Source organism: Hippocampus guttulatus, chromosome 6, assembly GCF_054856545.1.
Source record: "Hippocampus guttulatus isolate MCC_2025c chromosome 6, RoL_Hgut_1.0, whole genome shotgun sequence".
NCBI lineage: Eukaryota > Metazoa > Chordata > Actinopteri > Syngnathiformes > Syngnathidae > Hippocampus > Hippocampus guttulatus.
Genome location: NC_141266.1, coordinates 24,058,268 through 24,082,420, shown reverse-complemented (window position 1 = coordinate 24,082,420; position 24,153 = coordinate 24,058,268). Strand labels below are relative to the sequence as shown.

The 24,153-nt window shown below is 47.9% G+C and overlaps 4 protein-coding genes across 7 annotated transcripts; 2 read left to right on the top strand and 2 right to left on the bottom strand.

Moving 5' to 3' along the window:
- Positions 1–142: 142 nt before the first annotated feature.
- Positions 143–2,175, bottom strand: atg12 (ATG12 autophagy related 12 homolog (S. cerevisiae)). 2 transcript variants are annotated; one of them, XM_086112641.1, is made up of 4 exons: positions 2,041–2,175; positions 1,519–1,655; positions 1,358–1,420; positions 143–952 (listed from the first exon to the last, which is right to left on the bottom strand). In XM_086112641.1, the coding sequence occupies exons 1-4, from the start codon at positions 2,132–2,134 to the stop codon at positions 824–826; spliced, it is 423 nt and encodes a 140-aa protein (XP_085968767.1). In that variant the 5' UTR covers positions 2,135–2,175; the 3' UTR covers positions 143–823. The 2 variants fall into 2 exon arrangements, with proteins under 2 accessions (XP_085968767.1, XP_085968768.1); XM_086112642.1 differs by having other exon boundaries at positions 143–356.
- Positions 2,176–2,240: 65 nt separating this feature from the next.
- On the top strand, positions 2,241–4,298 carry isoc2 (isochorismatase domain containing 2). The gene is made up of 7 exons (XM_086112639.1): positions 2,241–2,315; positions 2,460–2,531; positions 2,824–2,948; positions 3,031–3,243; positions 3,314–3,384; positions 3,454–3,571; positions 4,144–4,298. Coding segments are annotated over exons 2-7 (594 nt in total). The 5' UTR covers positions 2,241–2,315; positions 2,460–2,530; the 3' UTR covers positions 4,210–4,298.
- A 675-nt stretch (positions 4,299–4,973) lies between these two features.
- On the top strand, positions 4,974–11,102 carry foxj2 (forkhead box J2). Its single transcript, XM_086112635.1, has 9 exons — positions 4,974–5,674; positions 6,898–6,972; positions 7,066–7,158; positions 7,296–7,421; positions 8,654–9,008; positions 9,415–9,567; positions 9,906–10,007; positions 10,083–10,373; positions 10,534–11,102. Exons 1-9 carry the CDS (start codon positions 5,357–5,359, stop codon positions 10,644–10,646), a joined length of 1,626 nt encoding a protein of 541 aa, XP_085968761.1. The 5' UTR covers positions 4,974–5,356; the 3' UTR covers positions 10,647–11,102.
- epn1a (epsin 1a) lies at positions 10,825–22,557 on the bottom strand. Of its 3 annotated transcripts, XM_086112632.1 has the most exons (13): positions 22,272–22,557; positions 19,886–20,006; positions 19,450–19,551; positions 18,945–19,103; positions 17,911–18,039; positions 17,632–17,752; positions 17,376–17,533; positions 17,140–17,211; positions 15,295–15,378; positions 14,232–14,526; positions 13,474–13,638; positions 13,084–13,326; positions 10,825–12,582 (listed from the first exon to the last, which is right to left on the bottom strand). In XM_086112632.1, exons 3-13 carry the CDS (start codon positions 19,516–19,518, stop codon positions 12,137–12,139), a joined length of 1,941 nt encoding a protein of 646 aa, XP_085968758.1. In that variant the 5' UTR covers positions 19,519–19,551; positions 19,886–20,006; positions 22,272–22,557; the 3' UTR covers positions 10,825–12,136. The 3 variants fall into 3 exon arrangements, with proteins under 3 accessions (XP_085968758.1, XP_085968759.1, XP_085968760.1); XM_086112633.1 differs by lacking the exon at positions 17,140–17,211; XM_086112634.1 differs by lacking the exons at positions 19,886–20,006; positions 22,272–22,557 and having other exon boundaries at positions 19,450–19,562.
- Between the last annotated feature and the right edge of the window lie 1,596 nt (positions 22,558–24,153).

The following is a 24,153-nucleotide window of genomic DNA, read 5'->3' as shown; positions in this document are numbered from 1 at the left end:
TCAAGCGGACCCAAAGTGGGGAACCGCTTGAATTGGGATCGACAATTGTCCCTCCATTTTCTGTCGTAGCTCTGTTGAAAATACACAGTTCGTGATTGGAATATTAATTTTCATAAAAATAAAGACAAAACTAAAAATGGTATATTGTTGAGAATTTATTTACAATATATACATGAAACATCAAAAATGTGTTAGCTCTGATGTTAATGGAGGGATTGCATCTTGTTGGTGGAAAACAATGTTCACAAATCCCTATCGTCGCCTTTAAAATGGACAAATCGGGGCCAAAACTGAAATCAACCCCAAGCTTGAGATTTACAATAATGCAGAATCAGCTTGCTGTCACTTCCAAAACACTGAAAGAAAAAGAAGAAACATTCTTTCGCTCTCAATCAAGACAACAAGTAGCAGCAATTCGATTTTCATGCCAGTTTGTCTTCTCAGTCCTGGAGTTTTGACGTCTAAACTGCTCTCACCCCCCACCCCGCAAAATCTACCAGTGGTTTAAGCAGAAGCCTCGATTTTTTTTTTGGAGGGGGGGGGGCACGGTCATAATGAAATCGACTCTTCTAGCGCCCTCTGCTGGTCAATCCTACTCATGTTTCATTTATGCGTTTTGGTATGCATTCAGCGGCCCGGTAGTCCAGTGGTTAGCACGTCGGCTTCACAGTGCAGAGGTACCGGGTTCGATTCCAGGTCCGGCCTCCCTGTGTGGAGTTTGCATGTTCTCCCCGGGCCTGCGTGGGTTTTCTCCGGGTGCTCCGGTTTCCTCCCACATTCCAAAAACATGCATGGCAGGCTGATTGGACGCTCTAAATTGTCCCTAGGTGTGAGTGTGGGCGTGAATGGTTGTTCGTCTCTGTGTGCCCTGCGATTGGCTGGCAACTGATTCAGGGTGTCCCCGCCTACTGCCCGAAGACGGCTGGGATAGGCTCCAGCACCCCCCGCGACCCTAGTGAGGATCAAGCGGTTCGGAAAATGGATGGATGGTATGCATTCAACCCATTTCAGGATTGTTACAAATGAGTCTGAGAAGTTTTGCTGCACCTCACGATTGTACATCATGAATGCTAACAGGGTTAATCTTTCACTACCAGAAAAAAAACTTGCGTAAATTCACAGGCAAAGTTAAAAACAAAAGCCAATACCAGTGCGAGTATTCACTTTTAGAGTACTAAACCATTTAGAGTACTGATAACTTTAGCATTTTTTTAATGTATGAAATTCAATCTAACAGAATGACAAAATTTCCTCTTTCTGACTCAAATGATGATTCACCAATGTGTCAAACTTCCGACATACTCATTATCTTCTCAACTCAACTGTGTTTATAGAGCACAATTTTCTAAGTACTTACGTCAAAGAGGACCCCCACTTCTTGGTCCGGTGATGGCGCGAACGACTGGTTAACGTAAATGAACTGTGAAGAAATACAGGCACCAGTGTTGTCATGGGTTGCCTGTTCTGAAGATACTGGGCCTGCAGTGGAAAGTGCAGGCTAACAAAGTGGTCTCTTACCAGTTGTTCATTGGCATCCAGTTTGAGAAAGCGAGAGATGAACTGAGAAAGCGACTGCACCGTCCTGCTCCTGTCCATGGCCCATTTCTTAGTTTTCATGATGGGGGTGTCGCCCACTGCCTTCAACAGGACATCAACTACACATTGAAAAGAGAAGTCAGTCACTTTTCTTTCTAGTCAAAATATTCAGCAGTGGGAAGCAACAAAGTATAAATAGTTTGATACTGTACTTAAGTAGATTTTTCAGGTATAATCTTTTAAATCACGCCACCTCACAAATGAAACAAACTGTGCTAAATTAAATTTTGTATTTATCAACGTTAGCGTTAGCTCGTTCCACAACGGGAAGGACGCGTAAACAACCTGCGCCCTCATTGGTCAGTTCACTAAAAAGCAGCAACCCGATTGGTCCTCAACAAAAACAACCTCAGGTTACATACCCGGAAGAAGTAGTTTATCGCGGCTTTGATAGTCGTAGTGAAGCGGTAAATTATCAAGGGTGTATGAAATATAATTTCTTACTCTTTTTCTTCTCTTCGTTTGCCATCGACTCTTCAGGAGGCGAGTGTAACTCCTCTTTCTGCGGCTCGTTTGGTGACTCCGCATTGTCAGACATCTTTGTCGACGGCCGGACTTTTGGTTGCCACCCACCGGACCTCGACGAGGCGATTCGTCTTCCGGTTTCGATCTCAATTGGCTTACAACGACGTCAATCATTCAAACGATAACGCCTCGAGCGTACGGGACACAAAACATTCTGCCGTCTGCTTGCGACCTCGAGCTGTGTGCATGTCCAGGTTTGTTATTGTTGATCTTTTGCCGTTTATTTCTTTATATGAATAAGCCACGATACCTCGTTCGGGTTAATTCTGTCTTCTGATTACTTTGACCGGGAGTTGCTCTTTCTTCTTAGCATGGTTACGTTTTCCCTTTTAACACAGGTAGTGGTGTCACTTGAGGACACTCGAACATTTGGAACTTCAAACAGTGTGCTTCACAGTTAATCAGCAACAGTAAGTCACCTTGGCCTTGCAGAGGCAGCTTTGTTGTGACGTCCGGCGTCCGTTTCGAAAGCAGGTTCAGTGATAACCCCGGACCTGTTAACCCTTAAAAGGAGGGGAAACTCAGAGTTTCAAAAAGGGATTTAACTCAAATCAGAGAAAGACAGGTAAAACTTGCCTGTTTCAGAGAGAGGTAACCTGAGTAACTCAAGCTGGGACCGGGTTTTTCTCAATAAACATTGAGTTTCTCTCTGTGAAAACCTTCTACCAACTATCCCGCATATACATCCCGTCATGTTGACAGTGGCAGGCATCGGCAGGCTCTCCACCAAGGATGCAGTGCTCCTCCTGTGCGACATGCAAGAGAAGTTCCGACCAAACATCTTTCAGTTTACCAACATTGTCAGCAATGCCTCCAGATTGCTCCAGGTTACGACGATCGCCTTGCGGTTAAAAATAAAAAACCCTCTCCTACGTCCTCTTTAATCTTATCCGACCCCCGTTCCGGTAGGCCAGCCGGGTTCTCGGCATCCCCGCCATCCTGACGGAGCAGTACCCTAAAGGTTTGGGCCCCACGGTGCCGGAACTAGGAGCGGAGGGCTTGACGGCTCACGCTAAAACATCCTTCACCATGATGATCGAGGAGGTGCAGAATGAAATGCAGACTCTGGGGAACCCTAAGCAGGCCATCCTGTGTGGCATCGAAGCGCACGCTTGTATTGCGGTAAGAAAAAATGTTGCAACTTGATTCGTAAATGCAAGCTCTGTCTGATTCAACTTTGCTCACTTCACAGTGTACGACATTTGACCTGCTTGAAAAGGGAATCGAGGTCCACATCGTGTCGGACGCCGTCTCGTCGCGGAGGTAGCCGCTTTACCCGCCGCTGTCCGACGTGTTTCCACAGCTCAGTGCTTGTATTTTCTTTCCGTGCAGCCAGACGGACCGCTTGTTTGCTCTCTCCCGCCTGAAGCAGAGCGGCGCCTTCCTCACCACCACCGAGGCCGTCCTGCTGCAGCTGGTCCAAGGCGCCAAGCACCCCAACTTCAAGGAGGTGCTTCTCGTGTACTTTACTAGCCGCAACATTTAAAACCACCACCGTTTTATGCAAAGTTCTGGACAGGGAGCAAAAGTAATTCATACCACAACAAAAAGTCGAACAAATTAATAACAAAGACAGCAGCATCCTGATGAGTACCAGTCAAGAGGCGAGCAGCAGCATTCTGGACCAACTGGAGAGGCTTCATGGAGGATTGGCTGACTCCGAATTCAAGTGCATCACAGTAATCCGGCCGAGCTGTGACAAAGTAATGATGACTGATTTGAGAAAGGAGTGGCTTGACTTTAGCCAGCTGCCTAAGATGAAAGAAGCTGCATTTACACGGCACCAATTTGCCAGTCAGATTTAAAATCACTGACCAGTTTGAGACCCAAGTTCGAGACTGTTGCCTGAAGATAAGGAGCCAGCATGGGATGGACAAGGGCCAATGGTACCAAACAGCATCACTTCTATCTTCCTTCTATTGAAATTCAAGACATGGAGTGCCGTCCAGGTCTTGATTTCCTCCAAACAGGATGAATAATTATCTCCGTAACGATTCATTTTTGTGTCACCCCTCGCCCCAGATCCAACAGCTTATGATGCAGCCGTCACCTGACACGGGCTTGCTCGCCTACTTCAGTGCGCTTTAAGAAGAGAGAGAAGACGACTTATTCGCAAACTATGAGGACCTCCAAAGCCATCGACGTACTAAGTGCTTCAATAAAAGGATGCTGCATTATTCAGAGTCTACGTCTGTTTGTCCGAGTGCTCGGAAACGGCAGTAATATGGAAAGCCATTGGAGATCTTTCATCCATTTCCCGAGTGCCGTCTTTGTGTTCATAAGTCATAGTTTGGTGTACTAGGAGAACAACTGTGTTGTACTGGTAACGTACGCCCCCCCATCCCCCACCCCCACCTCACTCCCCTCCATTTGTGAATCATGGCTCTGACAGTTGTTCGCTGGAGCCGCAGGATCTTGGAAACTGCTTTGTAACCTTTTGCGGATTGATAGAGTTCAATCACTTTTTTTTTCTAATTTCTTCTCAAATTTGTTTGGAATCGTGGAATGATGCGTTTGTTTCTCGAGATCTCGTAGCCTACTTCACTTTGTCTGGCAGATGCAAACCAGTGCACTAGTTTGCCACTGCGTGCTACCAGCGCAATTGGCTATCGATGATATGATATAAGAGAAGATATCCTTTATTTGTCCCGCAATGGGGAAATTACAAGAATGAATTCTCAAACGGCTTTCCACTCTGCGCAGCAGTCAGACTTACCGCGCTCCTTCTGCTGTGCTCTCGGAGCGAGGGGAGGAGTCCAAAAGCGATGATGTCACCCAGGAGGGAGGAGCGCCTGACGTCATTCATGTACAGGCAGAAAAAGGGAGGGGAAGGAAAAAGGAAGCTCACCCGATAGGTCTCGTTGTGTACAAAGTTCCACAAAACTTTTTTTTTTCCCCCCCGACTCGAGTTCTGGAGGGGACTGCAATGCCGTGAGGGGCAGACCTGAAGGTGAGAGGGTGGGATTAGCGCTTTTGAAATTGTACACCCCCATTGCGGTGGTAGCATGAAATAGTCACACTTTTTCCAAGGCCTTGGCCCTCGAGTGGCCACGGGAAAGCAAAGCACTCGTATCCCCGCGTCGCGGAGCGGTCGTACGCGTCAAGTAGTGCGCGTGTCAAGTGGAACGCGATCGGATCGTTTCAGGCGAAGTGAAAGTATGCAGTTGCGACTCAAAGTCCACTCCTTGCCGAATACGCGAAACGGAGAGCAGTGATTCGTCCTCAGACTGCCATCATGTCCTCCAACCTGGACTCCAGCCTCACCAGCATCGACTGGCTGCCGCAACTGGGAATCAGCAGCCTGCGTTCGGGTCGCGAGCGAGGAGGAGAAAAGGAGAAGAGGAGGGACAGAGGAGGAGAGAGGGGGGACTTGTTGGCTTCCGTGCAGGACCCCTCCCTGGCCAACGCCAAAGGCAAACCCCCCCACAGCTACGCCACCCTCATCGCCATGGCCATCACCGCCGCACCGGAGAGGAAGCTGAGCCTGAATGACATCTACACTTGGATCAGTGACACGTTCCCTTACTACAGTCGCACGGGCCGCGGATGGAAGGTACCCCGCCTCCGATTCTCATCTCGGGTTGTTTTCTTCTTGGGACAGTTTGACGTCCTGATGAGCGTTTTATAACAAAGAGCTCCAGGTGCTCCACTTCAGTGGTACGCAATGAAATATTTGCGCGTTTGGGCTCAAGTCAGAAGAGATTCTGCCACCAACTTAAGTGCGACCTTAAAATCAGGATGTGACCCTGACAAATCGGCCTCCGCGCAGCGGAACTTCAGTATCTTTTCTCTTCCGCGCTCCCGACGCCGAATTAAGGTGTCGCACCAGGGGCGGAGCACCAGGTGGCCACAGGTGGCCATGGCCACTATCTGCTAAATATTTTCAAACTTGGGACTTTTCGGGTATTTTCATGTGGATGCAGTGCTTTTAAAATCCGAGGCTTTTGTCACAAAGTCATTTTACACAACTACATACTGTACGAGTAAACTTGCAATTGAACTAAATGCTCATTATAAAACAACTGGTCTCCCTCCACGGAAAAAAACAACCCACTTCGTTCTTGCAGTGACTATCAATCCCTAATCGTGACTTTGACACCATCTGAAGCAGATGTGTAAAGTAACAGACGTCATTGTTGATCATAGCATCCACAGTCACAGTTTCATGAAATAAAATGCACACCTATCTTGCCCAACACATCCATCATACAAACGACAACAACCCGACTTAGAATTCTGAAGAATCATGATATTTTTGTGTCCTTGTGCTTTTAAGATACGATTTGAATGAATGGACCATGAATTGCACCATGCAAAATAGTTTCAGCCGTTGGTGGTAGCCGAACACTCTGATTGGCTGTTAGCTCACAAATCAGGGCAGGAGATAGAAGTCGACTATGAGATTTAAAAAAATACTGTTTCAAAGCGCTAACAACAACAACAACCCCCCCCCCCAAAGATATTTAAAACGAAATAGATCCTACTCACCAGAGATGCTGATTATTAATCACAACAGACAAGTTTTACTCGCCAATCAAATGAGGACAAGCGCTACGAACTAAACCGATGCTTAAAATGCCCAAATTGTGTAAATTAATTATTGGTAGGGTTTGTAACTCCATTTAGAAATCAAGAATAAGGAGACACTTAGAGAGAAGTGGTATCTTAAATTCATTGTCATAATATTTGCTTAGACTCTCTCTCTCACACACACACACACACTGCTTTATTGTCTCTTGGCTGGGCTGCATGGTGACATAATGTTGTTCTGAACAGAACTCCATTCGGCACAATCTGTCCCTTAATAAATGCTTCAGGAAAGTTCCTCGTCCTCACAACGACCCTGGAAAGGTAAATAGTTGCGAAGCTCGCACAATTTTCTCCCATCTATGTTGGCCGAATGTTCACCGCAGTCGGCAAAATGTCATGTTTTGCCTTTCCCAGGGCTCCTACTGGACAATGGACGGCCCTGCGATGTCCAGTCAAGCCAGGGCCACGAAACGCCCCTACCCGGACGAGGAACAGCAAAGGCCGGATGTGTGTCAATCATTCAAAAATCAGTCGACAAGCATGTGCTTATTTCGTTCGGTTGAATAATTAATTACGTGACGCAAATTTGCTTTCAGGTCAGGTGGTTTGTCTGTTGTCACCAGTGCGACATTATTATTTGACAGGCCCCCCAAGAACCAGCAAGAAGCCCCTCTCCTCATGCAGATTCCCATAAAGACGGCGGTGCACCTATTGAAAAGTCCCTGCAGCAGCCCCAGCGGCCCGCCTCCCTCTCACCTCCCCCATGCAAGGTAAGCAACATCCTGAGCCTTCATTTCGTCCCCGCCCCTTCCATGGAGACTTACTGTACCTGAGGTCATCCCACCACTATCATGTCACAATTAAAGAAACTTGGGACGGCTCGGTACCGATACCAGGTCTCGGTATCGGGCAGATACCGGCCATATCTTCGGGTATCGTGGAAACCGCCGATACCAGCCACGAAACTTAAATTCTGACATCAAGTCAGTGCCTCCCTAGGCGGTAGTCTTTTTCATACAGTGACAGTTTGACACATCGGCGAATTATCTGCGTCAGAAAGACGGCTCGTTCAGAGGGTGCGGAAATGCCGTTGTCGTCAAGGGACAGCGCGTGAGGATGAATTTTTAAATCTGATTGGTTAAGGCGGGCATATCCAGCCCCCCCGGCTGCAACACACTTGATTCAGATGATCAGCTTCATCAGCCAGCTCTGAAGCAGCATGAGAACGATCCTGATTGTTTGAATCAGGTGCGTTGCTCCCGGGAGAGTTGGAAAACGGGCAGGACAGCGGCCCGCGAGGACCGACATTGGACACCCCTAGGTTACAATTGCGAGTACTGCAGATTAGAGTGATGTGACCATTTACAGAGGCTAAAATCTGTTTGGACAAAAAGAAAGAAAAAAATCCACCATTCACAATAATCTGTCATTTATCAACACATTCCACACAACAGTAATTATAGTTAAATGTGTTTATACCTTTGAGAGGCAGGTCCGGCCTGGTCCAGCCCAGTCTGGTCTGGTCTGGTCCGGTCCGGTCCGGCCAGCAACATGGAAGAGAACATGGAATGTGTGCGGCCATACTAGCGGCTGACTTCCCGGTGTTAGCATTAGCCGCTGTGGTCTTCAGTGACGGTGTCAGTTGAGGCCACCCATAGGTGTGCTCCAAATGTGCCTCTGTTTCCTGTCTTATGTTTTTGTTCCCGTTTGCTTAATAAAGCTATTGAAAGCACTGGACCACCTGTTTTGGCGTCCGGTTTTTTTGAAGTCTTTTAAATTGAGGCTAGATTGCATTAGCTAACATCTTCATAATAAACAAAGATGGAAAACGTAGGAGCTCGTGACGAGACTGCATTAAGGGGAATCAATGCCAAATGAATAGAAGAGACTGTTGGTGATCAATGAATAGACTTCAATGGAAGAAATATTCCAATTTTGGTTGTCAGCGTCACTTCCTCCGATGACTTTCATTGTATTAATACATCGTGTTGTGTCTTTGCAGCAACCATACACGCCAGCTCCCGTCACCCCCATCAATAGCCGCCCCAGACCCGGGCCCACTCCCACAATCCCCGCTATCCCCCCTCAATCCGCTGCCGGTGCCTGTCCGACATTCCGTGCCCACTCAGGAGCGGAATTTGTTCCCTCTTCCTCCTCTTTCTCTCAACCGAGCCCCTCAGCTCTCACTTTTTCTTCCCCTTTTCCTTTACCTGTCACCACCCCCAATTCAGGCGGGTCGAGACAGCCCACGGCGGAACCCCCGCTGCGATTCACCTTCGACGAGATGAATTTACCCGACTTATATGCGTCGTACAAGTCTCTGTTTAAGAGTATGAGGGAGAGAGGAGGCTCACAAGGTAAGTCACCCCCCCCCAGAGAGAATCATGACGCACCGACGCCATCATCCTTTAAGTTTTGATCGTGTTATTATTCTAAAGACATTTTTGGGCTGACTTTCCCTTTAAGGAGCCAAAACTTTTTAGTTTATTCTTGATCGTTTTTTTAAAAAAAATTTAATCGTTATTTTACTCTGCCCAATTTCGGGATGGGCCTGAAGAAATGCATAACGGCGGGGCCCTTTGTACGCACCCGAGATTTTTCGGTGTCACCATATGCACTGCAGTGCTTTGTCATGCGCTCATACTTGACACGTTGAACACACTCAAGTGCGTATGCGTCAGCCACGATGATGCGATGTTTCACACACCGAGAACTCCCCGTCAGGTTACGGACTGATCTAACGACTTCTTTTTTTTGTAATAGCTGATCCTGTGGCTATGCCAAGCAACGACATCACCCCGCTTCACACTCCGACTCTCCTGCCCATGTCCCCTCACCTTGCACCACCACCACCACCACCTGCGACCGCGGCACCACCCGCCCCACCGGGCGACACGGTGCGCCTTTCACAGCACAGTGAGTCTCCAGATAGGTCGGATATCGGGCCAGAGGTGGGGTACGCATTTACACCTATGAGCAGTGGAATGTCTTTGAGGAACCATCCACGCATACTGGGATGATTGCGACAACGAGGCGCTCTACCACGGCCGTGCCAGCGGCGGACTAGACGAGGCGAAGATGCATTTTGGGGGCGTAGACATAGCGAGCAAGCATAGCCACTCATGCAATAGATAGTCGAGTTCTTAAATAGTGGGGGAGGGGCTACTCATACCAGGGCCCGAGTGCGTCGTATGTTACGTGTCATGAATTGACTTGATAAGATCTTGAAATTTGCCGTCTTGTGTTTTCTGCAGCGGTTCCGGCCGACTGGTTCACAAGCACAGAATCTCTGAAGGAGAGCTTCCGCATCGCCAGCAACCTTGACTGGGCTAACATCGACCTCTCTGGTCACCCAGGTTCGACCGCGCCAAAGCACCGATTCACCCCGTGACCTCTGACCCCGACGCTCTCCTTCTGCTTTGCGTCGTCAGACCTGCTGGAGAGCATGCGCCAAGCGGAGCTGTGCGACTGGGCCCTGGATCCGGCGCTTTTCACTTCCCTGTGCGACTCCCTCAACCGTTTCTTTGCCCAGAAAGGCATGCTGACCTCGGGGAGTCCCTCCCCGCTGTCCATGGGTGGGAATCACCCCTCGCAGCAGCCGCCGCCGCATCTCGCCGTCCATCCCTCGTCCTTCCACTACAGCCCCGTCAACGGTTCGCCGCTGCCCCGCAGGCCTCTGCACACGCAGGGCCTGAACCTTCATCGACCTGCAAACATAGCCGGTAAGACCTGGTTAACGGCGTCTTTTGGAAATCCCTCGGTAGTGGGCAATTTGCTTCCGGAAATGTTCTTATCAAAAGGAGGTTTTCTGCTCACCTTACCAGTGGGACTCAGTCCAGCAATGAGTACAAAACTCACGGTGAACATGTTTGTATGTCTCAGGTGGTCCACAGCCTCCTGCTGTAGCGCCGCGGCCACGCCCACCTTTTAAGAGTCTCCACAGCAACAGCGAGGAGATCCAGGACGACTTCGACTGGGATTCGCTACTCGTCTGAATAAGGAGACGTCAGCAAACACGATCGCCGTTTTCTTGCGGAGCTTGTCCGAAAGTGCGATTTCAGATCTTTTTCATCCCTTTGACGCCCAATCCTAACTTCTCTTTGCCGCATGCGTTCTGCAGATTATCGTCGGGGTGTAGTTTTTGCCATGGGATTAAAAAAAAAAGAAAATAAATTTGATCAAGGAAAATAAAATATACATTTATTTTTGTCACATTATTGTACTCTGCAGCAGTAAAAATTGCAAATAGGAGAAAGACATTGAAGTACAGCACAAGCATGAAACCAACCATAACGCCCCCTCCCCCATCCTGTTTGCTTTTTGTTCAATTTCATACATTTCGTTTTCATTTTACTTGTCAAATGTGAATGTTCACAAGCAACACAATTACCCAGTATAAGATTTTTTTTTCTTGTTGATATAAAATGTGTAAATTAAAAGAACCGCATGGAGCATGTTGTCAAGTCTTTTTTTTGGGGGGGGGGGGGGGGTGGCGGCATCATCTTCTCCACTCATTCATTTTATCAATGTCTATTCCCAACAGCACAGCGGGCCCAAACAAGGGCAGTGCAGCTTTTCGGGAGACGTACAAACGCGATTGAAATGTGGCGGATGATCACAAATAAATTCAGATTGGCAGTCAAATGTGCGACCCTCAATCATAGCCTCATTTGAAATTCCAACATCGCAGAGCAATAATACAGGTTAGACTTTAAAAAACAAATAATCAACGGCTGTAAATCTCTTCTGTTGAGTGAGTCACTGAAACAAGACAAAACAGAAAAGAAAAGAAGGGCGACGGTGAAACACGTACACAGAAAGGCATCGGAAATATTTCAGACTTGCACAAATAAGCGTTTGTCATCTCGCACCTTTGCGTCACATTTCGCACACATCATTCAGTTCGGCCAGGGGCAGCCATTCAGCTTCCACAGCAAATTAGGAAATAAGGAAAATAGCATTTCATTTATTTATATATGGCATGATCACATTTGATTTTCCTTAATTGTTCCCAAAAAGTGGACAAAAGTAGAATAAATTAGACTTAAATTAACTGAAATGATTTGACCACATTGCACCCGACTTCTTTTTTTTTTTGTCTTTCCTTCTTCAGTCCATGTGCAGCTTATTAAAAATCATTCTTCAGGTGCGCATTTGCGCTCACAGATTCAGCGTTTATCGAGGGAGAGGCGGCAGAGTTCCCCCCTGGGGTTTGATATTTGTCCTCGGCGGCCGCTTTTTCCTCCCTCTCTCCTTGTGCGCCAATGTTAGACGTGCGGAAGAGGAGGATGAGAAAATAAATAGATCTTCTATTTCCCTCTGCCCCCCCCCCTCAAAATAACCCCCCTCTTGAAATGAATGCGGTGAAACGAGTCCCCAGTGAAATGCGTTGCGGACAGACAGAAATGCGATTTTCTTTTAAATATCGCGGGTTGACTAAAAAGGGAGCAGCAGGTGACGACAGAGGAGGTTGAAACGGCTGTTCTCAAAGAAGAAACGGGTTGGTGCTGGCCCCCGCCGTTCCGGCGCCGCCCACCGCACCCCCCGCGCCCATCACTCCTCCCGCTCTGCCGGCCCCGCCCAAAATCAGCTGAGGAGGGGCGAGCCCGCCGGGGCCCAGCATGGCGGCGCCGGGCGGTGCCATCGGGGAGAGCCCGCCGTAGCCCACGCCCATGGGGCCGCCGGCCTGCATCAGACCCGGGCCCGTGACCGGCGGCCCCATGCTCAGGGGGGGCGGCACGCCCAGCAAGGGGTTGGGAGGCACGGGGCTGGTGCGAAGGCCGCTCAAGCCCAGCGACGAGGGCTGAGGCGAGATGGAGGTCATGGCCGCGGCCGCGCCGAAAGGGTTGGAAGAGGCCGGGGTCGGAGAGACGCCGCGGCTGGAAATGGCGCTGCCCGGGGTCACGGCCATGTTGGGTGCTGGGGAGGAGCCTGAAGGCAAAAACCAGGGGGGGGCGGATTGTGACAACATCTCACAACAAAAATACCTTGACGGCAGTTCAGTCGGGTCACCGGAACAAGTCGAGACAGAAGCGGGAGGCGCGGCGTGCATCGAGAACGCACACGCGCGATCATCTATCGGCAATTGCTTGACCGCAAGTGACAATCAGCTGACAGAAGTCCAGATACGGAATATGGGAGGGGGAAAAGCTGCTTTTCCGTCAACCAATGGCAGCGTTTTAATCTTTTTGTGGACCTCTGCCCACAGCTTACTTTTTTATTTTTTGTTTTGTTTTTTAAAGCCTAGGCTGGCGTTACGGGGTGAATGGATTCTTTCAGCCTCGGCGTAGTACATATTGTTCAAGCGTGCACGTTGACAACGTGCACGCCTCACTCGACAATTTTGGAGGTTTCGGCGCTTCACGTCAATGGCCATCGCGCGGTTCTTCTCATCGAGGTCAAACGATTCTTTTCCCAGTGGTTGTAGCTCACCCGTGTTCTGGAGGAAGGGATTGTGCGCCGACGACGAGGAGATGGAAGGTGGCGGCGGCTGTTTGGGTTTGGGCTTGGACGACACCAGCGAGTCGAGATCAACCAGAGCCGCGTTGGGCCCGAGGAAAGACTCGGGAGTCTTGCGAACGGGTAGGGAGGAGCCGATGGAGGAGAGGTCAAAGGGTACGGGCGAGCCCGTGCTGTTGCAGCCCGCCGCGGAGGACCCTCGTCGCTCGGGTTCTCCTAAGAAACGAAGAGCGCAGTCGATGGCCGGAAAAAAAATAAAAAATACAAGAATCGAACCGCGCAGAGCTGAAGGGGATGAAATGTTGGACGAACGCAACAGGAAGGTGTCTGGGACGTGGGTGTGACACGCGGGTGTGAACGTACCTGTGCCGTTCGTGTGTTTGGCGCAGTCACTCCAGATGTCGGCTGTGATTGGGTCAGAGGCAGGGACGGGCACGTCCTTCGCCCAGGGGTCTACTGGGCCCCCTGAGGAGGAAGTGCTGGGTGGCACTGAAGGGCCCCAGGGGTCGACACCGGGGGGTGTCACGGCTACAGGGGGGGGGGGGGGGGGGTAACAAAACAACTTTGAGTCATGTCAATTGGACTTTGGGAGGAAAAACAAAACATCTGGCAACTCGGTTCAGCCGACCACAAAAATGGACCCAAATCATCAATGCAATCATTTGTTTCGACAAAGATTTGTTCTTGACGGCCTGAAATGTCATTGTCAATTGATTTTTCTGCAGGCAATGAGGAAAAATAACCATTGTGGTCTTTTTTGAGGACAAACCAAATTGGAGCTTTTATTTTGACGTCCCCTTGCAAATCTACAATTCGGGAAGAAGCAGCGAGCTAAGTTTTCCGAACCAGAGGCTCAGCCATTTGCTTGATCCTCATTTTGTGAGAAGCTTGCGGCTTCCTAAATGAGCCCGCGCGAGCCGACCCGAAAGAGAAACAAAAGGGATTCACGTCCTGCTTTTGACACAGAAGGAGAAGAATGGATTGAACATGGCGTGCCTTCCTCCAAGCTCAACCTGAAAGCATGCCAGTCAAGGACAAGACAGCATGGGAACAACGCGAGCGCTTGCGTGGTCGGTACACGGACGGACGGGCGGGCGGGGAAAGCTGTTCTCGTTGCCTACCTGAGCTTCCCCAGGGGTCCGCGTTGTTCACTCTGTTGGAGGTCTCTCCCCAGGGGTCCGGAGGAGGGGCTACGGTCGGCGTCGGCGGCCCTGCGGCCCAGGGGTCGGAGCTGGGCGGGGAGGCGGGCGAGGCTACGCCCCAGGGGTCTGCGGCGGACGTGCCCCATGGTCCCGAAGGGGCGATGGGAAGGGAGGGCGGAGGGGAAGGGCCGGCCGAGCCCACGGCGGGGACGGGGGCGGCGGCGACGGGAGGGGGCCCCCAGGGGTCCACGGCACTCAGCTCCATGAGGGCGCACTGCGTGAAATATCCCTTGCGTTTTACACACACTGCATATTCCGTTACATTTCTCAAATGCGGACGAAGGCCGCCTTTTATGCGGCCCAAGTTCCAAGTCGAGTTTTTGTCGGCTGAAACGCTCACATTTTTAAGGCGCGCACGGGTGACGGTGCAGTTTGCTCGTCCGTTTCCTAAATGGCTCTCGCCACAAGCCGAGCTGTCGGGTTAATATCGAGTCGGGTTGGATTACGTGTCCATGTGTCACTTTCCAAACTTTTTGCTTCTACGTGGTGCAGCGGAGACTGCGGGCAGTCTTGGGACCCCCCGGCTCGGTTTGATTGGCAAAACGAAGTTCAAACGTCGCGCGTAGTGACAATGGATTGGCGAAGCAAGCACGTGACGCGACTCTATGAAGAAAGGATTAGAAACGCAATCGTCGTTAATAAAGATACGAGGAGTGAGGAGAGAGTAGCTCGTGTGACGGGGAAGACGCAGCATTTCGGAACAAAAAATAAATATATATACTCAAGTATCTTGTTGCATTTAAACTACCCCAATATGTAACATTTATAATAATAATACATTTCATTTATAAACGCCTTTCAAAACACTCAAGGACACTTTACAACCAAAACAAGAACAATAAAACCTCAGATAATCCAAAAACTGAACGTGGAGTCAATGGAAGCTAAGACAAAATCACTTTGTGGAAAAAGGTGAATTCAAAAAACCTTATCCAAGCAAGTGATGTTTGAGAGCGACACACACACACACACACACACGTACCTCTTCTGGTTTCGCTTTCTCCCTCTTGCTCTCCTCGATGGCCATCTGCAGTCGCAAGTCGTCACCTCTGCGCAGTCGTTCCTCCTGCGTATCTCACACACACACACACACACACACACGCACACACACACACACACACAGAGTGACATGAGCAAAGTCGGATACACAACTTGAGGTAGGCAATACGATTTTTTTAAGAGTCTTAAGACTGCTTTCTACAAAGTCCCTTGGGTAACATGAAATGAAATACAGTCTAAGAATAAGTTGCGATGCATTGACAAATTACTCTGGACAAATCAGGTCGTCTCATTTTTCTCCCCTTTTTAGGCTTATGAGGGTCTGTTCAAAAGAAGAAGCACATGCTGACCCAACTGACTACCAGTTTGAAATCTCACAGCACGTTGCGGGGTAATTACCAACCCGGGGGGGGGATTCTCCTTATAGGAGGAACCCGACAATGGAACTAAACAAACAAAGGAGAGGCATGTGCCATATCCAGATCATTGAGTGACACTTGATCTCAGGGCTGAAAAACAAAGACGTGACCGCTTATGTTGCGGTATCAGGAAGAAACACAGAAAGATAACAGAAGCGAGATGGCAATAGGAGGGATTTCGATTCAAGCCCAAAGTTCAGCGCATGAGGAAAGAATCAACATTTGCAGAGTACACCATTCAGGGTTAAATGTGGCGTTAGACAAGATATTTGGCATGCAAAAACTCCACCATTGGGATTGATCAGATTGAAACCATGAAATACAGCCGATACGTTCGTGCGCTTGGTCCTTTTTCAATCAAAATGGAGCCCGTTTTCCCCTTTGGTGCGGTTTGTTTGGTCGGGCCTTAACACAGTACAGCCATGAACTTTGGTCATGGCTCAAACGAACCGTCGACAAGGGCACTCTGGCAATTGGCAAATGAACGATTGACGTCTTTGAAGGCGTAATGACTGAAACGTAGTCAACGCGTATGAACAAAGAGGTCCTCGGACTGACGACGGCGTTCCAGTACCCGAGGGCTCTGAGAGGGGTATGGTGGGGCCAGGCCATTTCAAGATTTGAAAACAAATCATAGGATCTGAAAAAGAACTCGGAAATATGTAAGGAGCAAGAGTGACGCGCTCCCTCTTTCGAGTACCAGTCAAGAGGCGAGCGGCAGCAGTGTGGACCAACTGGAGACGCTTCGTGGAGGATTGGCTGACTCCAAAATAAAGTGCATTCCAGCCACCCGGCCGAGATGTGAGAAAAGCACGAATGACTGCGTCAAAAGTGCTTTGAGAAAGGAGTGGCTTGACTTTAGCCAGCTGCCTGAGATGAAAGAAGCTGGAGTGAACAATTTGCCGGTCCAATTTCAAATCACTGTCCAGTTTAACGCCCAAGTTTGAGACCGCTGGCTCAAGATAAGGGCCACCGGGTACTATCGACTGGCTGTTAACTGGCTAAACCGTTAGCCACGTCGCGTCTTGACCGACAGCGTCATCGTTGGGTCGACTGCCCGTGACAAATAAAAATCGCCAAGCGCCGATGAACAAAGAGAGTGAAGCCAATTGCTTTAATGTGATGCATTTTACTTGGTGCGTATTGATGTATTTTTTTTTTTAACCGTGTCAAAAGAAACCGCACCGTGGGGGAGGGGAAACGGACAAAAGCAAGGTGGACCGCAAAAAAGCAAACGATAGGTGTGAAAGCACCTCAAACAGTTTCAGGCTCATCTGAAAATGACGCGTGCCAAATCTCAACAACAAATTTGTGGTCTTGATTGGACAATGCTGTGAATTGAAGTGGACAGAAAGACAAAAGAGAGTCGATGGCTGGCGGGTCGGCCGCGTCTGCCAACTGCCCCTAACCTCTTGAAGCATCTCTTTGCTGAGTGTGATTGCATAGCGGATCTCCGCGTCCTCCAGGGGGTCCTTGCTAGTCTGGGGGGGTCAGGGGTTACATGGTGAGAGCAAAGCTAGGCGGAGGCGTCGCTTCACATCACTGAATTTTCATCCGTATGACGCGACGCTTGCTGACAGAGTGCAACTGCCAATTAAACTCAAACTGGTTTCTTCCCGCCGCGAGGCCGCCTGGCGTCAATTACCTGCTCGGCTTCTTCTTTACTCATGGCCAAAGCCAGTTGAAGCTGCAGGTCCTCCTCGCCGGAGCTCTGGGGCCACGCCTGCTCGGGGTCGGCGCCGCCAGAGTGGGAGCCCAGCGACAGGCTGCCCCCCAGGTTGGGCGCCGACGGCGCCGAAGAAGCTGCAACGCGACGTCGACGCGCGTATGAGGAAGAGGAGTGCCGTTGGCGGAAGCGGTGGGTGCGGTCGCCACTTTTGAGGAAAACCAAAGCGCCTCACCACTGGAGGTCTGTGCCATCTTCTCTTTGGTTTTGAGGGCGTGGATCCTCTCCTCTCTTAGTCTCTCTTCGTCTTTCAGCAGGATCACCAACTGCTTGGCTTTCTCGCGCACATTCACGCCCTGGAGAATTCGGGAGAAAAACATGAAGGGCCCCAATGTTGTCTTCCGAAAAATCACATGAACAGCTTTGATACCGCATCGCCGGAGGTAGTTGTCTAATTGTTCGCGCCTGGCCGCTATTTTACGGCCGCCTTCGTGAGGTTTGTGTGTTCACGAACCTGGTCTTTGCCGTCCCGGTCGATGTACTGGAAATCCTTGAGGGTCTGGACCGCGTATATGTTCTCTCGGCATTGCTGGGCAACCCGCTCTGAACCCGTCTTGATCAGATATTCCATCAGAGTCATGGCCTGGCAGACCCAAACACAAATAAGGTTCACCTCCTCAAAAATAATCAATAAATTTACACTCCAATCCAAAATCTAATGAATTCATTTTAGTGAGCCCCCCCCCCCTTTTTTTTTTTACTTTGCTTTTAAGTCCATTTATAGGTTGTATGTTTAATAATGTGAAGCACAGAGTTACCTGTGCTGTATGTTGCACATTTGACAATAAAGTTGACTTAAGTATGAAAAGTGCCACACAAATCAAGCTGCCCAGGGCTCTCGAGTGTCCCTCAATCGTGAGATTTTTTTTTTTTGCCCCTAAAATTTGAAACAGTGCAATTACAATTGTCATCTACTCGCGCCCGTCAGTAATCTCGTGAAAATGCAAGTCAATTTCCAGTGTGTGCCCCTAAATCTTCTACGAGGCCCCTAAAATTTCAGGTTAGGGGCCGTTGCGCTTAAAAAAAAAAAAATTTGAAAAAAAAATCAAAAGTCGTGTAATAATAAAAATCAGACCTCTAATTCCCAGAAAAACTTTGCAAGGGAGCAACAATCGGGACACCATTCAGGTGACTCAACAGAATGCAAATTACCAATGACACGCTCTTACGTGCTCGTAAGTGCCACGAACAAGCTTGCGGCCAACCCGAGCGAGATAATGTGGCAAACTGACACACGACAAGCAGGATACGAGCGCACACCACGTACAGTATGTATTTTTCATCGTGAAACCAGTGCTGAGGAGCGCATCGATGAGCTACGTCATAAGGAGTTGAGGCAAGTACGCTCCTATTCGGCTGGACTGCTGCGACCGCACCGGAAACAGGAAATCAATCCATTTTCACTTCCAAAATGTCATTATGGTAAGCCCGGGAAAGGAGACGTTGATTTGCAGACAATATCGGAGCATGCGAGTAAGTCCTACGCACCTTGTACACGTGCCTCCAGTTCTTGCCGTGGTCATTGAGCCGCTTCCACACCATGCTCATGATTTCGGAGAAGGCCACAACATTGTACGTCAGATCGGCTATCTCTGACATCAGAGAGCTGCTGGGGCCCCATGGGTCATTGGACGTGGCTTCTCGAACCTAAACCAGAGACGGAATTCAATGAGGCGACCGCCGGATCAATTTGCGTCACATTCGAGGTTGCTGCGTTGTGCGCTTTTGCGTCGATGCAAACCATCATGAAAATGAGCGGGCAAAGGCAAATGAATGGAGGCCTAACATGATTATGCGAGTTCATGCGCTATATAATGAGGAAAGACTGCTTCAAACAAATATTAGATTACGGAAAGACAATTGCCCTATTGCTGCTGCGGGGGCGGGGGCGGGGGCATGGACATGAGAAGAGCTGACGAAAATTGTGCACACACAAGAGGATGTGGGCGTTTAGGAGGGGAAAAAAATAAAAATAAAAGCCAGAAGATACAACCTTGATTTCAGCCTCTGAATAGTTGTGGACAATGTTCTTCACTTGTCGCCGTAGCGATGAGGTCGACATGGCAACCGTCGGGCCGTCGAGCTGTGCTGGAATCTGAGGAGCAGTTGTTTAAAAAAAAATAATAATAATACACATTTAGATGTCTTCATATTGATTCAACTCAACCCTAAGGAATATAAAGTTTATGGTTCACCGGTACAGGAGGGTAGCTCTAGGCTTGAGATCATTTGTCAGCTCGCGTTAGCGGACGCCGTTCTTAGCATGCGTAACTTATATGTGGATGCTACGACAAAGTTGCAACGTCGAAAATCGGCGTTCCTCGAGGGAATCACAATTTCTAATTTTGCTCTTCAGTAAAAAAAAAAAAAAAAAAAAAGGTCAGGGAGAGTGTCTTGCAGTAAATGGGGCAAGTCAGTGTCCCGCACACCTGTTACACAAGAATAATGCAGAATCGGGGCTTCTCTCGGTACGCGTGCTGGCGCGCCACTCGTTCACAGCGAGCTGTGTCTTTTTTCTTCCCGTGGCAACATTGGCTCGCGAGATGAAGACTGCAAAGTGAGAAAAGACAGAAAAAAAAACATCAATGACGTGGTCAGTTGGTGTTGGCTGCAAAGTTACCCGCGCGCATACACGCACGCACACGATGAACAGCAGATTGCAAAGTGCCCGTGATAAAATGAGGACAATGCAGATATTCAGTTGGGAAGAAGTCAGATGATCGGAAATTAACAAATAGCTCGTGGGCAGAGAAAACAGATTTGATTTGCTTGGGTTGGCAGACAGATTTACGGATCGAGAATTCACAATTCGAAATGTCAGAACGAGCATCAGTTGTACCACACTAACTTTGAAAAACGCAACGTGAGTGAGGCGAAATACTTGAATTGTGAAACTTTTTTCAGCCCTACTAAGCACATCATGTTGAAAAAAGGTTTATTTGACTTTTTCATAGGTCACTTCTTATTTAAGCATCATATCTGTTCATATAAAATGACCTAAATTCATTCTCTCTTTCGGGTTGTTGCTTTCGACAATTAAAAAATAAATAAATGAAAATCTGAATGTATAGACATCGACCAATACGAATTTCTTATACGTCGATATACTTTTCAGTCATATCACCCAGCCCAAGGTCAAAGGGTTGCATACCAAACCGGGAATCTGCGTCAGTTAGCCGCCGCTGAGTCTCAAAGTTCAGACAAGCCAATGGATAAGGGCGTTGACTGGAAATGCTTTTTGATGACATCTGTGAATTTCAGGTACCCTATTGATGAAAAAGTACCGTTCCATAGCTCTCTAGGTAGAGTGGCTACTCCCCAAGAAAAAACACAATGTGGACTGGGAAAAAATTTGATTTGCAGACTCAGTGGAATTAAGTATGAACATAAACACATTTTTATAATGTATAACTAGCAATGACCCAGAAGCCGAGATGTGCGCCAGCTTCTTACTTGACAATCATGCCATGTTTTTGTGGTTTTGATAAAATACAATAAGGCACAAAACCCAGTTTCCTGTCGCAGTTTCCCAATGCACAGATGCTTGATGTGCAGGTGTGAATTGGCCATTTTAAACATGGAATGAGCATTTCAAACAGTTCTAAAATACCCCATAACAAATTGACAAAAACAACGTAGATAGATGACCCATTCCTCAGCCAGCACTGCTCTTCTCACCAAAAAATGTTCCATCTGCGCTATTTGGATCGAGTTTTTTGACAGCATTTTTGACGCATTGAACCTATCCGAATTTTGAACGCCACTTGGAGAAGGCGTTCGCCGAGTAGCAGACGAACGGATAAATGGGTTGAGGAGATAGTTGAGAAAAAAAATGAGGTTCGTGTTTTACTCTAATTCGAAAGTGTTTTCGAGCCAGAGTTTCTGTAGTCGATGCAACACAAAAACAGTCTCCCAAAAAAGGCTCTTTTTACGAAGACAAAAAAAAAGTATTCTTTTCAATCCCTCAATTGATATTCCCAAATCTTCGTGTTGTGTATTTTGGGTTAAAATAGCTGTTCTAACAAGACTCAGCATTTGACAGACGGTCGTTTTGTGGAGATCTTGTCACGTTGCTATTTAGAGGCCTGTGGCGTTCGTTCCGTTGGTTTCCTTAAACACTGTATTTAACATTATGATTGACGAGTTTGGTTGTTCACTTGCTCGTTGTGGAAAGTGTCTTCATATAACTAGTGAATTCGCGATACGGAATATTAAAAAATGAAAATTTGGGGAAAATTTGCTACTAACGATTCATATCGACAGCTCGTAGCGACACTCCATTTATGACGTGCACCACGACGGCCAGATGAGAATAGAAATCCTTTCTTGTCCTCGTATGGTCCAAGTACAGCGCAATGTTCTGATTAACAAGCAACAAATTGACATAAAGAAACAGCCTCCAGCCCCCACCTGACACGCCTACCAACTGAACACTTGCCGAGCTAACTTTAGTCTGCCAAAACCGGACGGCTACTCCAGCCGCACACTCCACAATAGATTAGTCTTAAAACAACTGAATGTATGATTAAGTCGCTAGATTAGCGGCTCATACACTGGAAAAATAACCACCGACTTCATCTGTCGTTTGCTCGTGCTAGCTAATGCTAACCACTGTCCCGTGTATTACCTGAGCTGAGCTAGAAAAGCACTTTGCCCCCAAGCTCTCACTTCAGTCTGGCTAAAGTTGAAATGAGCGACACGATGCCTCTAGCTGTCCCCCAACAAGCTACAACCAATATTCCAGCACGCGGTTAAGTGATCATTGTGAACAAATCAACCAGAGCGGACGTCAAAACGAATGTTTATGTTGCCTACCGGTGAGTGGTCAAAGGTATAACTTGCAGCTTGCGGCTAGGAGAGATTAGCTAGCAAGCTAGCCGATGCTATTTGGCCAGTAGGACTGCCAAACGGCGCGAGCAGGCCCGGCATGAGGAACAGGGCCGAGTGTGACGCGGTCACACGAAAAAACAAAACGTGGGCCACATTGGTGACGAGTCGGCTCGAGAAAAAGATCCGAATCGGAGCGTCTGGACTGACCCTGGTCTACCCTAATCGGAGTAGCGAGGAGGAGATGGCCGAGTTTCCGCTTCCGCTCGCAATGACGGCCAGACCGCACCCCCGCCACCTTTGTTTTCCTCACGCGCACGCACGCACGGCCAAGTTAGCAGGTCTTGTTCGTTGTCACTTGGCATCGTTTCCAACAAAGTCAATAAAATAGTCGAACGACATGGGAACAATTTACAATCACTGTGTTGCTATCTATCTATCTATCTATCTATCTATCTATCTATCTATCTATCTATTTGTCTATCCGTCTGTCCGTCTATCCGTTTGTCTGTCTGTCTATCCGTCATCGAAGGTGGTGCAGTATAGGAGAAATATAAGTAGAAATAGTAGTAGGAGTAGTACGAGTGAATCTTATTTGGCAAAGGTTCCACCAAATTACATAGAAAGCAGATTGAAAAAAAGTATTTTATTTTACTTTGGTTTTATTTTACACCAGTAAAGAACAATTATACTGTATGCTCAATGTTGTCTCTTGACTCATTCCGATGTAGGACATGTTCTATACAGTATGTTAGTGGTGTAAGACTTTTTAAACATTTGTTATTTCTTTATTTTTGATATTTGGACCCTCTCCGTGAGTCTGTGTGGTAATACTGGAGTTCCATTAGTGGTATGTGGGCTCCCTCTAGTGGTATGCGAAACAATTCACTGTCTCGGTACAGTTCAGTTGTATTTCACTTTTTATTGCAAGCTATGCATTTACCGGTAATCTTAAAGCACTCTTTGTTCCACACTTTAATGTCTGTGCACTTGCTATTGAACCATTTTGTGCAATATATTTAATTTCAATCAAGTGCATTTTTTCTCATACTAAAGAGCAGGCTAATGTTCAAACAATAATATAAAATATGCATTTTATGAATAAAACCTCTCTTTCATTTTTAATGAATACTATTTTGAAGACTACTACGCTACTGCGTTTCAAATTTGATCATTATTTGGGAACTTAAATCGACATGTTTTTTTTTTTTAACGTGCTACTTGGTGAAAAAAATTTGGAAACACTTCTCAAAATCATTCGGTTAAATAAGGTAAGCAAAGTACATGTACTTGGAACATCTCAGTGTTATGCATTGCATAACAAAGATGAACAAAAATGTGACACTGTGTAGTATTTTCTCAGTCACCAGAGTTCTGAATGCCTCGTTCTTGTCCGAGTGCACGCTGATGATATCACAAACTGCCGGACTGCACGGACATTTCCAAATTTGCACTCAACAAAGCCCTCGGTGGCTGCTTTTTTTAACTTCAGTTGACAGTCTAACCTTGGTGGAGGACGTGTACCACACAATGTTATTGTCTTTGCCATGCAGTGGTGCCAATCACATGCAGGCATGCTGACTGAGCAGTTGTAATTTGTGACAGGGGGGTTGTGGTTGTACCGTGCGCCAGCCACATAGCGGCATCATCGGACTAACTGTACGCTCGCTCACAGTCATTTGTGGATCCATAAATACTACACAGTACCGGTAAGCCCCAGATCAGAGCAACACAGGAACAGCTGTCCCCGCAGACATGCATGTTCCCATGTTCCTCTTATATCACGCATATGTCAGGTCCCCCACAGGGAATGGCGACAAGAGAAAACACAGCAGTGTGACCTGTGTGGAAAGATAATATACAAACGCAC